This window comes from Molothrus ater, chromosome 2 (assembly GCF_012460135.2).
Source record: "Molothrus ater isolate BHLD 08-10-18 breed brown headed cowbird chromosome 2, BPBGC_Mater_1.1, whole genome shotgun sequence".
NCBI lineage: Eukaryota > Metazoa > Chordata > Aves > Passeriformes > Icteridae > Molothrus > Molothrus ater.
In genome coordinates, this window is record NC_050479.2 from 94,512,818 (window position 1) to 94,526,413 (window position 13,596).

General features: G+C 44.7%; 2 protein-coding genes across 3 annotated transcripts in view; one reads left to right on the plus strand and one right to left on the minus strand.

The window, feature by feature from the left end:
* Window positions 1-7,663, plus strand: part of CFAP44 (cilia and flagella associated protein 44) — a 41,828-nt gene extending 34,165 nt beyond the window's left edge. The window contains exons 27-34 of the mRNA XM_054514100.1: window positions 75-270; window positions 1,285-1,395; window positions 2,888-3,018; window positions 4,126-4,242; window positions 4,814-5,015; window positions 5,697-5,857; window positions 6,610-6,744; window positions 7,257-7,663. Coding sequence (XP_054370075.1) covers window positions 75-270; window positions 1,285-1,395; window positions 2,888-3,018; window positions 4,126-4,242; window positions 4,814-5,015; window positions 5,697-5,857; window positions 6,610-6,744; window positions 7,257-7,391 — 1,188 coding nt within the window. The 3' untranslated portion in view covers window positions 7,392-7,663. The remainder of the gene's footprint in view (window positions 1-74; window positions 271-1,284; window positions 1,396-2,887; window positions 3,019-4,125; window positions 4,243-4,813; window positions 5,016-5,696; window positions 5,858-6,609; window positions 6,745-7,256) is intronic.
* A 1,063-nt stretch (window positions 7,664-8,726) lies between these two features.
* BOC (BOC cell adhesion associated, oncogene regulated) overlaps window positions 8,727-13,596 on the minus strand; it is a 54,884-nt gene continuing 50,014 nt past the window's right edge. For both annotated transcript variants that reach the window (XM_036391955.2, XM_036391948.2), the window contains 7 exons: window positions 13,002-13,107; window positions 12,695-12,817; window positions 11,834-12,055; window positions 11,232-11,458; window positions 10,571-10,650; window positions 9,749-9,942; window positions 8,727-9,414 (listed from right to left, as the gene is read on the minus strand). In XM_036391955.2, the coding sequence (XP_036247848.1) occupies window positions 9,230-9,414; window positions 9,749-9,942; window positions 10,571-10,650; window positions 11,232-11,458; window positions 11,834-12,055; window positions 12,695-12,817; window positions 13,002-13,107 (1,137 nt within the window). In that variant the 3' untranslated portion in view covers window positions 8,727-9,229. The remainder of the gene's footprint in view (window positions 9,415-9,748; window positions 9,943-10,570; window positions 10,651-11,231; window positions 11,459-11,833; window positions 12,056-12,694; window positions 12,818-13,001; window positions 13,108-13,596) is intronic.

Here is a 13,596-nt window from a genome sequence, read left to right on the forward strand (position 1 = left end):
ATCTTCACAGATGCATCCTATATACGTACACATGAGCTGTACTTTTTAACTGAAATAGATTTTTGTTTGTTTAGTCAAAATTGAAGAGCTACCTTGCACAAATGGAGGATAGAAAGTGTGAGATTGTAATGCTTGAGGAACGTGAGAAAGCTCTTTATGCCAGCTTTGAAGCATCCCTTGGAGAAAACAATGAATTTGCTGATGTTCTGACAGATATTTTAAAGAAGGAAGTTGAGTATGTGATAAAAGAAGAAGAAAGAAGAAAAGCAGGTTGGAGATTTTGTTCTTTTTGCTTTATGGATTTGTTATACATCTTTCTGTGTGGTCAAGTACATGTCTCTCGGTCTAGGTGGAGCCTTGAGTACACACAACACTCCAATCAGTTCAAAAACCCGTAGTTCAAAAACCTACCCAGATTTGTTTATAGAGTGACAATGTCTCCTGTGGCTGTCATCTTGAATGATAACAATGATGCAATTCAGTTTCTAACATGACTGCAGTTGGTCTGATAACAGCTCCTGCAATTTACATCCTGTAAGTCAATACCGAGGACTGACAATTGGTAAGAGGAAGAGGCACAGCTTTAAATAGGTGCTTCCCATGCTTTATCGATGGGAGCTATGGCTAAGTGATTAGTCTGTCACATTTGTGTGTGACAATCTGTCTGACATTCTGCTTTAATCTGTCCATTGACTAATGAGAGATCATAAACATAATCTGCAATCATCTATTAGTCACAGGACTAAACATATTACAAAAGGATTTCATTCATCTTAGTGACTCAGTTTTAAGCTGTTAAAGCTAGGCAGTCCTACTGAGCTAAAATACTTGTGCTCTCTCTGACATGGCTTTTGATTTCAAGTGGGACATGATTAGCAAAAAGTGCAGACAATAGTGATGTTTTATGACAGATTTGTGCTTCCATATTCTGCCTGGTTGATTAATCTCTCTGGTAGAATGGTAAACCCATGCTGTTTAAGTTCCTAACACATATAAAGAGAGAAAATATGTTGAAGATAAGTCCCAAAAACATGAGCTGCATCTGTGCCTGTACTACTACTAGGTGATCTCTCTCTCTCTCTCTTGCTCTTTCCCTTTTCCTTTTTTTCTTTTTCCTGTGAAAACATCACATCAGATCAAAGCAATAGGCACAAGGGGTCTGGACTCACATATTACCAGAGTTGATCTTTCATGGGTTGCTGGGCTTGTGTTCACCAGCACATTGGCATAATGCATAGCCGGTGAGTCTGGAGCATTTTGCAAGCCAGTGCCTGTTTCTTTCAGGTGAACAAAATGAGAATGAAGAGGAGGAAGATGAAAAGCCTGACTTAAAGACTGATGAAGAAAATGGTGGATCTGAAAGCATAGTCTTTGATGACTCAATTTGCCCAGAAGGTACCTAGGCTGTTATTTCCTTGTCTTAACTTGTTGTTTAGCTTTAGGGGCCACATCATGTGTTTGAAAAGAAAACACAGATTTTTTAAATTATTCACTGCATGGTAAAGTCATGAAGGGGTGGAATGTGTGTACCCATTCTGTGTGCAGCATTTTTCCCTGGGAAACTTTGGTCAAGACAATAAAACTGCTGGTAGTGTAGACTACCCTAATTAAAAAAGTTTGGAAAAATAAAACTTAGCTAACCACTAAGAATTAATTCTTTTGGGTAAAGAAGCATTCACCATTTCATGGCTGTTATCTGGAGAGAAAAGTTTCCTCTTTGGATTGGAGCAGTGGCAAGGCTGTAGGTGCTCTTTGGAAACCAGCTGCGTGGCCTGGCTGGATCCCTCTCTGTTCAGGGAAATTTTGAGGGGATCCTCATGCTGTTAATTGAAGCTCTTTGTTACCACCTCGTGGATTTATGCAGCAATTGCCTGTTGCTAGGCTGCTCTGAAAAGTTAGTAGCTTTACTTTGCAGAATCCTCTTCATTTGTGCATTCAAAAAAGGCAGGCAATCTTTCTCTCTCCTTTTCTTTTGTACAAGCTTAGCTAATTTAGATGTTGGTTTTTTTTTTTTAAAATCTTTGAGTGATGTGTCAATGACTATGCAACAGCACTGCTTCATTTTCAAGTTCTAACTTACCAACAATTTGCCTTCCCTTTTTCTTTTAAAATTGAATTTTAAAATAATTTCCACAAATTGAATTTTTTATTAACTCCTTGTTCATCTCATTTTTCAATGGAATGTTGGGAAGAAATAAAGATTTTTATTTCTTATTTAAAATGTCCAAATTGCTAATTTAATTGGGTAATTACCTGTTGCATTAGTGCCTTCATATTTGTTCCTTTATGTGGAATTTTTTTTGCCTTTATTGGGCTCTCTTTTTTATTATTATGCCTGCTGATTTGGGCATAATTATGCATTTGCTAAGCATTACTGAAATCACAGTATTAGATAGAAATTCACAGATCTTCCTTACCATGACATGGGTTCCATGAAATACAGCTTTGTTTACAAGTAGAGCTATAAATGATCCCTACAGCAAGTTCATAATTTATAGTGAAGGGTGCTATGGAGAAACAACTATGTGCGCACATAATTGAAGATTTTACTGCAACACATATTAACTACTGGAACTGCATTGCTTACAAAAGCTAATTTTTGAGCACTTGCCTTTAATGCTGTCTTTGATGCATTTAATCTGACTTCTGGAAACAAGCTGCCTTGACTGAATGTGAAGAAGAAAAAGATCCATCCAAGACATTCACCTGTTCACGGAGGCACGTGGCCCATGGGTTTATGTTTAAGGAAGCTTTAGGGAACCAAACCCATGGTGTTATTATGGGGAATGCTGGGAATGTGCACTGCAGGAGAAGGTACCAGCTCTACTCAGTAATTCCAGAGTAGTCACAGTGAAAGTAAACTCTTCTTTGACCCTCTCCCTCTCAGGCTGCAGTGAGGATCTCTTCCTGAACACCATCCAGCTCCGGCAGCAGCGCATAGGCATTGAGAAAGCTTTAGAAGAGGAGAAGAAAGCTGCTGCTGACCTCAAAAAGGAATATAATGCCTTGGCCATAAAGGTATTTTAGTGTTTTCTCAGAAAGCATCAGCATGTTCAATGTAGTGCTAGTGATTAGTGCTGGTCTAGGATTTAAAAACAGAACCCTAACCCTCCAAGAGGCCTCCATTTGGGAAGAGATATCTGTGGTAGCACAGAGGCAGGAGGCAGCTCAATATGGGTCACCTGAAAAGGGTAAATCAAGTTGGTCCAACCTTAGCTTTCCTGGGTCTGGATCCAGGCTTTAGGTCAGTTCCTTCCCAGCTGTCTAACCTCATGCAGCAGCAGGAACTGGATTCTCTGGTTCAGATGAAACACACGGTGTGGTCTGGCCATCCTCTGTGTGTGTGTACAGGAACAGAGATTGAAGAATACTTACCCTAACACAAATCCAGGTTAACATAAATGCATAAAAATTCTATTCTTCCATCTATTTCTTTTGCTTTTAGTTATTTTCCGTTGCTCTTTGTCACAGGTAATAACTGAATAAACTTTTGGTACAAATTTTCCATTTTGCCTTTTTGAACTCCTGCATTCATTAAGAAATTTGATTTCTACTGATTAAAAAATATCTTATTTTGAAGAGTTATCTGGAAGAGAGAGGGTGCTACCGAAATAGCATTGTGCAAGTCTTGCGGTTTTTTTGTCTCAAAAATGTTCCATCACGCATGCTTAACATACCAATTTTTTTTAGTTTTTAAAGGCTTTCCTAAGTGCCAGCTGCCACATATTCACCCTGGGGCATGACATTTGAGTCTGAATTGTTTCTTTCTCATGCAGAATCAATAAGCATTTCCAGGCATAACACAATAAAAATTATCTTGCAGGCTCTGTACAAGTGTTTTAGATGCTAAACAAAGCAGCTGTCTCTTGATGCATACAGGGCAGCTCTAAGGAGACATTCGCAAGTGTACACGTGTGCAGAGGTATTCAGGTTAGAATTTTGCTTGAATATATGTAGATAATTCTTGGGTTTGCCTATGAAACTTGCCTATTATATGTAGTTTAAAAAAAGCACATTTTTATATACTTTTTTCCCCTTTGGATCAGGAACTCTAACAGAACCTTGTTGCCTTGTGTATTCTAAGTATCACAAGATTTTGTTTGTCCACAATTTGTCTTTCTGCAGGCAAAAGAAATAGAAACCAGTCTGGACAGAACAAACAGGGAACTGGAGGCCTTTCAGTGGGAAAAGCTGCACAAACTGAATGAGCTGGATGTAGTTGTGCCTTTGAGACTCCATCAGGTAATTCAAGATGCTGTGCATCCGCACGTGCAGAGTAGCCTGTGTACAACTAAACAACGGTGTTACTGTTCTTTGGGGCTCTTAGTTCCTGATTCACTATGGTCTCCTGGGAAGGAAGTGCCATTAACTGAACTTCATGCTGCTATTTCCTCTAGAATTCCCCTTTTTTCCCCTTCTCCTGTACTGACAGAAATGAGGTAAGGACAGGCAGGCTGGCCTATAGCTGAAATGTGCATAGTCTTCAAGTGCTGTATAGGTTTGGCATGGTATTCTCTTTCAGGTCCATACCTACTGATATTCTCCTGGGGGAAAAAAAAATGAAACACCTCCCCAGAAAAACAAATCAAAAAATCCCCAAAAAGTATTGAAATTTATGGGAATTCTGCCTAGTTCAATAATGCCAGATTGGGTACAATGCATTCATTCACACAATTCCCTGGCCTAAAAAAAGAGTTGTGCCCATGCCCACCTCACTCACTAACTCTCTTGCTCACACATTTTATATAAAGAGACATCTCCATCGCCCTTAATAAAAAAAGGCAGCCTTGCTTATTTCTGGCTGCTTTTGCAGGTGCAGTGCTTGGTTGATGGGGAGATGCCCCGTGACTTTTCCCAGGCTTTAGTATTTACCAATCAGTCCTTGCAGTACCTGCAAAAGAGAATTGTGGACCTACGTAATGAAAAGATAATGCAAAGAGAGATCCATAAGAAGGCCAAGGAGCAACATAAGCAGCTTCTCCAGGACAAAAAGGAGATGGAGATGGAGATTCAAGGTGAGTAACAAAGACTCTGAACAATACAGCATTGCTAATGTTCCTTCTGTCCCTCTCACTGGCTGTGGGTAACTCACCACATCTGGCTCTATACTTGCACGGATGTCACAGAGGGCAATTGCAGAAAATAGAACAGATCAAGTAGACTGTTTTGATGGAGTAGTGGTTCTCCAGCATTGCAGAGTCATCAGGCTGTGCGAATTTGGGAGCTTAGTATAAGTAGAGCTGACTAGGATGAGACACTGGAAGTCTGGACACATGTTTGCTATTTCTGCTTGTAAACCAGAACTCCTAGGATAAAAGTAGTTTCTCCAAAGATACATAAGCTTTTTCTGGTAATTCCCTCCCCTTTGGAACATCTGAAGAAGGAAACAAGGCCTATTCAAAACAGTTTCCCAAGAGGCAAACCCAAAGTTGTGTCTAGCACCACCAGACCTGCAAAGGCCCTATAAAGCCTGTGGTGTGAGAGTGGTTTACTAGGACCAGCTTAGTGACCACACAGGCATCATCATGGGCAAGGACAAATGGCATGACTCAGCTGTGAGCTCTATGTGGTTTTGTGTGAATTATTTATTACAGAGCAAATACCAAAGGGCTCAGACAAAAAGCTGAGATAAGGCAGAAATTCTTATAAACCAATGAATGACAGTGCTGCCATTTGTGCCAATGTCCCTCTGTTAGGACTGGAGGAGAGGTGCAATAATCTGATGATGGAGAAGTTTGGTCAGCTGGTTGATTTTGAAGCAGTTCAAGTACACTCTGTTAATATACCTATGGAGCAGATGAAAGTGAGAATAATGGAGAAAGAGTATGAGCATTTCGTGGAGCTCAAAGAATGGGAGGTAAGCAGCAGGAAGAGGAGGAAGACACATGTGTTGTGATGATCTGTTAAGGCTTTGTTTTCCTGGGGACTGAAAAGTTACACTAAAATCTTTTGTTAACTTGCTCATATTTGATTTTTTTCACTTGTCCTTAATAGACCATAGTGTTCAACTCCAATTTCCCATCATCATTGCTACCTCTGCTCCAGTTGCTGGTGCACATCCTATTTTTCATGGAGGTAGTCGATCTCTCTATTTTGCTTTCCTCAAACACATTGTCCTACTTCATTCCCTACATGAAGCTCTTGCAGAGTGCTTTTCTCTGGTTCCCAGGTGGCATTCAGCACCTCCTGCCTTCTCTTAGTGCCTTTGGTGAGAGACTTTGAGTACAGGGCAGGCTCTGGCTCATGCCTGGGGTGCCAATCTGTGCAGTCTGAAAAGTTCATGTCTTGTTTTTGTGGTAGCTGCTGTGGTGCAAGCAGGCAACACACTTTTGCTGCATTTACAGAAGGGCACAGGAGGGTACAGAAATACTGTGTACCTAATAGCTTTCTTTTTCTCACACTTTTGCCTAACCGCTTTACTTAGGCATTTGTATTTAGATATATTAAAAACAAAAAGATGACACTGCACTAAAGGTACTGTGCATCAGATCCTGCCAGGTGGTGTGGCAGGATCAGTCTGTTGTTTACCTGTGACATTTACATTGTGCCTTCCCCGCTCCACACTTTTTGTCCTCTCTCATCCCAGATCAACTTTTTACATCTTTCTAGGAAAGAATTGTAGTCCTGCAGCATCAGCTAACGAAGCTGACAAGGGAAAACACCAGCAAGCTGCACCAGCTGAACAGGTTTTGCCATGAAAAGCATCAGCTTGAAACTGAGCTGGAATCACTGACAACTGGTCAGGTGAGCCTTGTAGCCACTGCAGTGCTTGCAGGTTTGGGACTGTTCAGAAATGGGGAAGTGATCATCTGGCCCTCCCCAGCTCCCTGGTCTCACATCCTCCTCTGAAGTCAGCAGTTTGGGCTAGGAGTGGGGCAGGCTGAATGGCTGCTCCATACCTTACCTTCTCTGCAATTTCTTACTTTGCTGCTAAGACTGAAACAAACTAATTTCTAATTAAAATATGCCTTGAAGGAATTAAAAGAATATTCCTTTGTTACATGGAAACAGTCATATTACAATCATGTAACAGTATTACAATGAGAAGTGGATTTATTGCTCTGTACCAGGGAGTAAGTGTAAGTTAGTGAACCTTCAGTCTTTCACATAGTTCTGACTAAGGTGGGGAAAAGTTATGGATATGTTCTGGTTCTTGGCAAGCTTCACTTTCCCTATTTGAAATAAATTTCCACTGTTCTTTCTCCATGTTTTCTAGGAGCCATTTTTTTCCTCTCCATTTTTTTTTTTATCTACAGGGCGGAGAATTTGAGGGCACCCGAAGTGCTGACATCAAAGAGACAGCCCGGCTGGAGTCACGGCTCATGCACATGACTTGTGAGGTGGCCCTTCTGAGAGAGGAAATCAGCCAGGGCAGAGTAGATGAGATGTAAAAGAACTTGCTTTACTTAGCAGAAAAGGTGGGTGCCTCTTTCTACAAGCTTTAGCACAAGACTCTGAGATTCAAACTCCCTGTTCAGAAATAGTAACTAACAATCCAAGTCACCCTTAAAATTAACTGTGGCAGCAGTCATGCCTGGAAGTGCAAAATTAATTGTTTTGGCTATCCAGGGGTTTAGTTGTAAAGAGTTGTATGTGTTTTTTCTATCAAAATATGACTGTAACAATATATTTGGAATAAAAAATAGCAAATAAAACTACTAAATACTGTTATCAGTTCATTGCAGAGGGTTGCACTGGACAAGGTGCGCTGTGTGTGTCCATGTGTGCGGATTATGTCTGTGTCTATCTTCAAACAAGTGGCTGTGGGAAGCTGATTTGAAGTTTCCTTGGGGCAAATATTTATTCTCAAAAATGGTAAAAGAAGTCTGCCTCAAGCAAGCATTTGTTACTGTTGAGCAGCAGTGGCCCTGCTCTGCTAACTGAGCTAGTTAGAGTCCAGGGACACACTACTGGCCAGGAGAAAGCAAAGGGGCCTTTCTCCTCAGGGAAAGACATGGCATTTACTGGCAGGCGGAGGGTGTAACAAGGGAAAGTCCACTGGTTTGCAGCTGCCTGATCTGTCAGAGGGCCAAGCTCTGTGTGTATTGCTCTTTTTTGCCTCTCTCATTTGGTGTGGTGGCAGTATGTGATCATTTACAGCACTTACCCTGCCTGATCGTGAAAGTTTCCTTCATCTCCAGGCTGGAGGGGTTGTGTTCTTCCCATGCAAGGCTCCTGAGATGCTAATTTTTAATTGAATAAATTAAAAAACCTCCAGCTGCTCTCGCTATTCCTCCCCATTTCCCACCTCTTGCCACAGGTCTTTGTGTCTCTCTCTGGTGTATACTCAGCAGGCTTCCAGCCATATCCCAGCCAGGCACAAGAGCTTCCTGCTGGCCCCAGCACAAGTGTGTGAATGGTGCTCATGCAGCCTACCCTTACAGGGGGTCCCTGCTGAGGAATACACCTGGTGCTGGGAGCTCTTGTGCAGCTGCAGGTTGTGTCCTGGCAGGTAGGAAATGGCTGGAGCCCCAGGCGAGGGGCTGCCTGGCACCAATCCCTTGCCTAACAAAGGGCAAGGACATACAGTGCCAGCTGGGTAGCCACATACCTAGAGACTCAGCTGGAGACAGGGAACAAGACCCCAGACTCAGCATCGCCAGTGTCTATTTGGAAAACTCCGACTGCAGGAAAATGTCACCTTTCCCCAGATGTCCTGCTAGCTGTATGTCTGCAAGTGAAAAAGAAAAGGCTCATTCTGTGTGAGGAATCAGCTTAGAGCCAGGCACAGCAAAGACTAAAGCCTTTATTTTAGATGTTAAAGCGTGGATTTGTCTTTACAGATAGGCAGCTGCAGATGGCGTGTATGTGAAAGGTTGTTTAAGTTGATTAGGCAGAGTGCATAACTCCAGTCCATTCACAGGAGCATGTTCCTGGAACAAACTTTTCCTGTGGGGGAAAGGAAAAGACCTTTTGGGCAGCATTATTTGTTGTGAAACCCTCGCTGCAAGATGGTGCTGGCAGCTCTGTTTGGACCCATGTCCTGCAGTGTCCCTTGTCCAGCTGTTTCCATTGTATGCTCTGATGGTGCGACTGAGAGCTGCTGCCTTGTTTCCTGGGTCCTCCTGTGACCTTGCTGAGGATGCCTTCTGTCTCCATAGCATTATAAAAGGCACATATACATCTATATACAAGTGCATAAATATATAAATAGGGGTGTTATACAAAAATAAATACCCTTTCTCTTTTTCTCTTTAGAATAAGTCTTTTGCAAAAGGCAGCTTGGTCCCTAGCTGGTGGGAGGATGAGTCTCTAAGGGTCTCAGTGGTGGAGGGCTGCTGTTCAGATGTCTTGGTAGGTCCTGACCCAAAGATGTGATCACCGGATTTTGGGCATGGAGATCTCCTCTGGACTGGCAGCAGTCTAGTCTTTCTACCTCTTCAACTGGCACTAGCCCTAAGCAGCAAGGGCTTCCTGAGGGGGAAAGGAGCAAGAAATTATTACAATGCACACTGGAAAGAGAGATGCAGTGGGAGGTTTCAAGTCAACAGTTCACTTTATGAGGAGGGGAACTCTGATCAAAGAGGAAGATCTGCATTCTGAAAGTCTGTGTGGGAATTCGATGCCATGATCACACAAAACAAGTTTGATCTGCACTACAGGGGTGGATCAATGGATTAGGTCCTAGGGAGATGGATTCATATCACTTGAATACAAGCCATCAGAAAGGCTCTACATTGAGATTTCCCCTCAACAGCAGCCTAAAATGATGAGATGAAGGAGGCATGGAGTTTCCCAAACCACTGACCTTGGTGGAAGAGGGTATCCCGTCGAGCATCCAGGCTAGGCCCTCCCACTTTGCTTCCTATCACTGGATGGTGGAGGCCAACAAAGTGCTCTTGAAGGTGAGGACAATCATCTTGTGGCTGAAGAAGCTGGTGAGTGGAGTCATCTGGGAGACTGTAGAGGAAAGAGTTGTCTTCTGTTCTGGAGCTGGGCAATCTGGGGAAGCAGGCAAAGAGGTTTAGTGCTGTTTTTTACAGATCTTTCCTCCTTGAAAGATCTAACTCATGTGTCAGCCAGTTCATCAATGCTGTGACATAGAACATTCCTAAATGAAGGGAAGAGCAGAAATTGGGATGTACCAGTGGTATGGGAATGAGGTGATGTGAGACCTGGTATCCATGACCCAACAGCTGGTGAATGCCACAGGAGCTGAGAGGAATAGTGCCTCACAGGGAGCACGGTAATGAAGGATGTATGAACAGTGAGACACAAAGCACTCATTTTGTGTGAGGGCAGATTCTGGGGTAGCTGTTTATCAGCATCAATCACAGATGTTTGCTTCTCTCATCCTGCTTTTTAGTCTCCCACTTAGAAACAGGAGGAGGAAAAGGGGACAGAGGGGAGTAGGTCTTGGCCACCTCTACAATTAAATTATTCCTTCTTGAAATCCTAAGAGTTGTGTGAAGAGAATTTAGACCAAGGTGTCCTAGTGCTGGAGCATGGATTTGTTTCTCAAGAGCTGGGACAGATAGGAGTGTATTGATGGCAGGCCTCTGTGAGGATGTAGTCTTATGGGTCCCCCAGTAGATTGTTCTACCCTCTCTCTACACAGGCCAGGACTCACCTGGAGGGCTGGTAGTCTTGCTGGGCACTCCTATTCTGCAGCACTCCTGCCTGCAGCAAGGCATTGGTCTCCTCGTGTGACTGGAAGGAGAGAAGGATTAGCAGAGCACTGGCACACAGCAGCATTAAGAGGCAAGTGCTGATCTGTGAGTCAGAGCCCTGGGACAGACCGCTGAAGCTCTTACAGCAGAAGGCAGAAAAAGCTGAAACTGTTTCTTTTGCTACTGAGGGCAGTGAAACTGAGCACTGAAAAACTCACTTGACACTTACTGCTGAATGAGTGGGGGATAAGCAATTTATCGTCTCAGCTCTGGCACTGCCTCTTACCCTTTTACAGACAGAGTCCTCAGCACTGTCAGTCCCTGTGAGCTTTGCTCAGGGGACAGGAACTACTCCCATAAGAGTTGCCTTTTCTCACTGCCTCCTCCTGCCTTAAGAGGCAGCTGGCCCAAGAAACCACCCCTTCCATCTGTGTTTTGGAGTCCTTCCTGTTCCCCCCATGTCTCAGACTTCACTACAAAGGGGAAATCTCTTTTGGGAAGCCAGCCTTGCCACTTCTACATGCTGCAAAGTGTGCCAGCCACACCTGGAAAAGCCCTCTTACTGCAAGTGTGGCCTCCAGCTCATGACAAACCAGCTCTTGATTCCAGGTGTGGACTCACCTGTGGCATTTCATCAGGGCTGTAATCTCGGGGCTTGGTGCTTGCGTACCCCACTCCTGCAGAGGTGCAGATGCCATTCAGATGTGCCCTGCTGGCATAGGGCTGCCCATTGGCAAAGGGATGTCCATTGGCACGAGGAGCAGAGATGCCTCTCAGAGGCACCATGGTGTACTGGCAGGATGACACCAGCAGCCCAGCTCCCGGGAAGCCCATGTCAATGGTTTGCTCTGCAGAGGGAAGGAAAAGAAAGTCTGAAGCAAAAATTAGAGGTAAAGTCAAGTTTGTTGAAGCTCAGCATGTATAGGGTTAGGCTGTCCTATGAGGCAGCTATTTTGGCATCCAAAGCACTCTTGGAGTTAAATGGTGAAAAGGAGCCCTTCCCCCTAGTCTCAGAGATTCCTTTGCAACAAGGCAAGCAGGACGAGGAACTAACAGTGGCCTTTGTCTTTATGGGTTCCACAGGACATCTGAGACTTGCCCTCTGTCCATCCCTTCCCTGCTTCCCAGAACTCCCTCACATTTTGGGTATTTGATGCAACTACACCCCGGGTCAGATTTAATCCACAGGCAAACCATATCAGCCCCCAAGAAACAACCCTTACTCTGCTTGGACCAAGCTCTCCAAAGGCAAAAAGGGATGAAAGCCACAATGAGAAGGACAATGGATCCCAGCACAACGCCTACAATCAAGTACGGCAAGTCGCTGGAACGGGCCACCATGGCTCCTGTCCCCAGGCCACTGTGCCCACCACTGAGTGGGGGACGCTGCTGAGGGGGCACTGGGGAGGGTGGAAGGCGACCTGGCAGTCCAAGAGACTTCCGAGCTGTGGAAGGAAGAGAGAACGTTACAGACATGGCAGATAGCACAGCAGTCCAGGGATGTTAATGCTGCTGTGGAGCAGCCAGACTTCTATGGTGGCTTTAAAGAAGCACTGCTGGATGACAGAAATCCTAGGCTGATGCATATGGCAGTACAGACGAGGCCTCTGTGCTTGGCTCACGACTCTGCCAGATCTGCTTGTGGACTGCTCGAGCAAAAGCAAATGCAAAATAGCTTCTCCAAAGCACACACTTGGACTTAATGCTGTTCCTGTCATGAAAGTGCAGCTGCTTTGAAGACAATATGGGGCCTGCTTCTAGTGCAACATGGAGTTCAGCACAGCAAGGGAAAGTGAGCCCTTCTGCTTCCAGTCACCACCTATGTGATAGGCAAACAAAAGGTAACTGCTGCTCTGAGGGACAGCAATGGACTCTGCCCAAGGGGTGAGCACAGACTGGGCACACTGATCAACAGCATCGACAACCCTGTGTCTCTCTTCTCTCCAGTGCTGCCTCCACCACTTCACTGGAGCTTGGGTAATGTACTGTCATGCAGGGATGGTTCCTGCCCTGCTGTGTTCTGACAGCTGCAGGCAGGGAAGACAGCAGCTGTGCTCCCAGAGCTGCCCTGGGAATCCACTTACCTTTGGTTTCACAGATCATCACATTGCTGAACTCACTTTCACCTCCCTCATTGAAGCACTGCATCTTAATGTCATACGAGGTCTCTGGCTGCAGGTGGCTGATGGAGTGCCAGTACCGATCTCCTGAAGAGGAAAAAAGCACATGGAGCTCTTAACTTCCTCAGGGAACAGGCAGTTGGCCCAGCTCTGCAGCAGTGCCTGGTAAAGCAGCCTGGACAGCTGCTGCCTTTTGTGCACAGGGCTCTTTTTGGCTGTGCTGTCTTCCAGCAGGGACCAGTGGTGGGCCCACTCTCTCTATTTCTCCTACCTTCCACCACGTCCTTCTTGTAGTCACTGTCATTGTCACTGTCAGTGGGGCGGTAGTAGATGTAAAATCCATGGATGGGAGTGTTGTTGTTGCTGGCTGGGATGTACTGCAGAGAATGGGAGGGAGAGCAGAAATTAGCAGAGATGTCCATGCTTGTATTGTATTAGGTGAGGAGCAGCTGGGATAAATGGGATGGGACGGAAGGAAGATAACTTAGCAGAGGGACTTTCCTTGTGTTGCCATTGGTTTGCACAATGAGGGCTTCCCTACAAAAGCTCAGTGCTACTTGCTACTGTCAAGCTTTGCTTCTCTCAGGTAACAGACAAGCTGTGAATCTGGGTTTGTCACTCCAGGCAACCAGTGCTCTGCTCCCTCTCAGCAGCCCCAGACAGTGATTCAAGAGAAAAAAATTCCTGAACAACAGTGACTCAGCTGGGCATGAGGAAGCACACCATCATCTTGACTTCAGTAGGCTCGTGGCTTCCAGACAAACTGGGTCTAGCCATGAACTGGTCACTGCAGGAGTTTTGTGTTTCTGAAGACAGCTCTCTTCCTCCCCCACACCCAGGGCAGTACTGTCCCAGCTCCTTGTGCT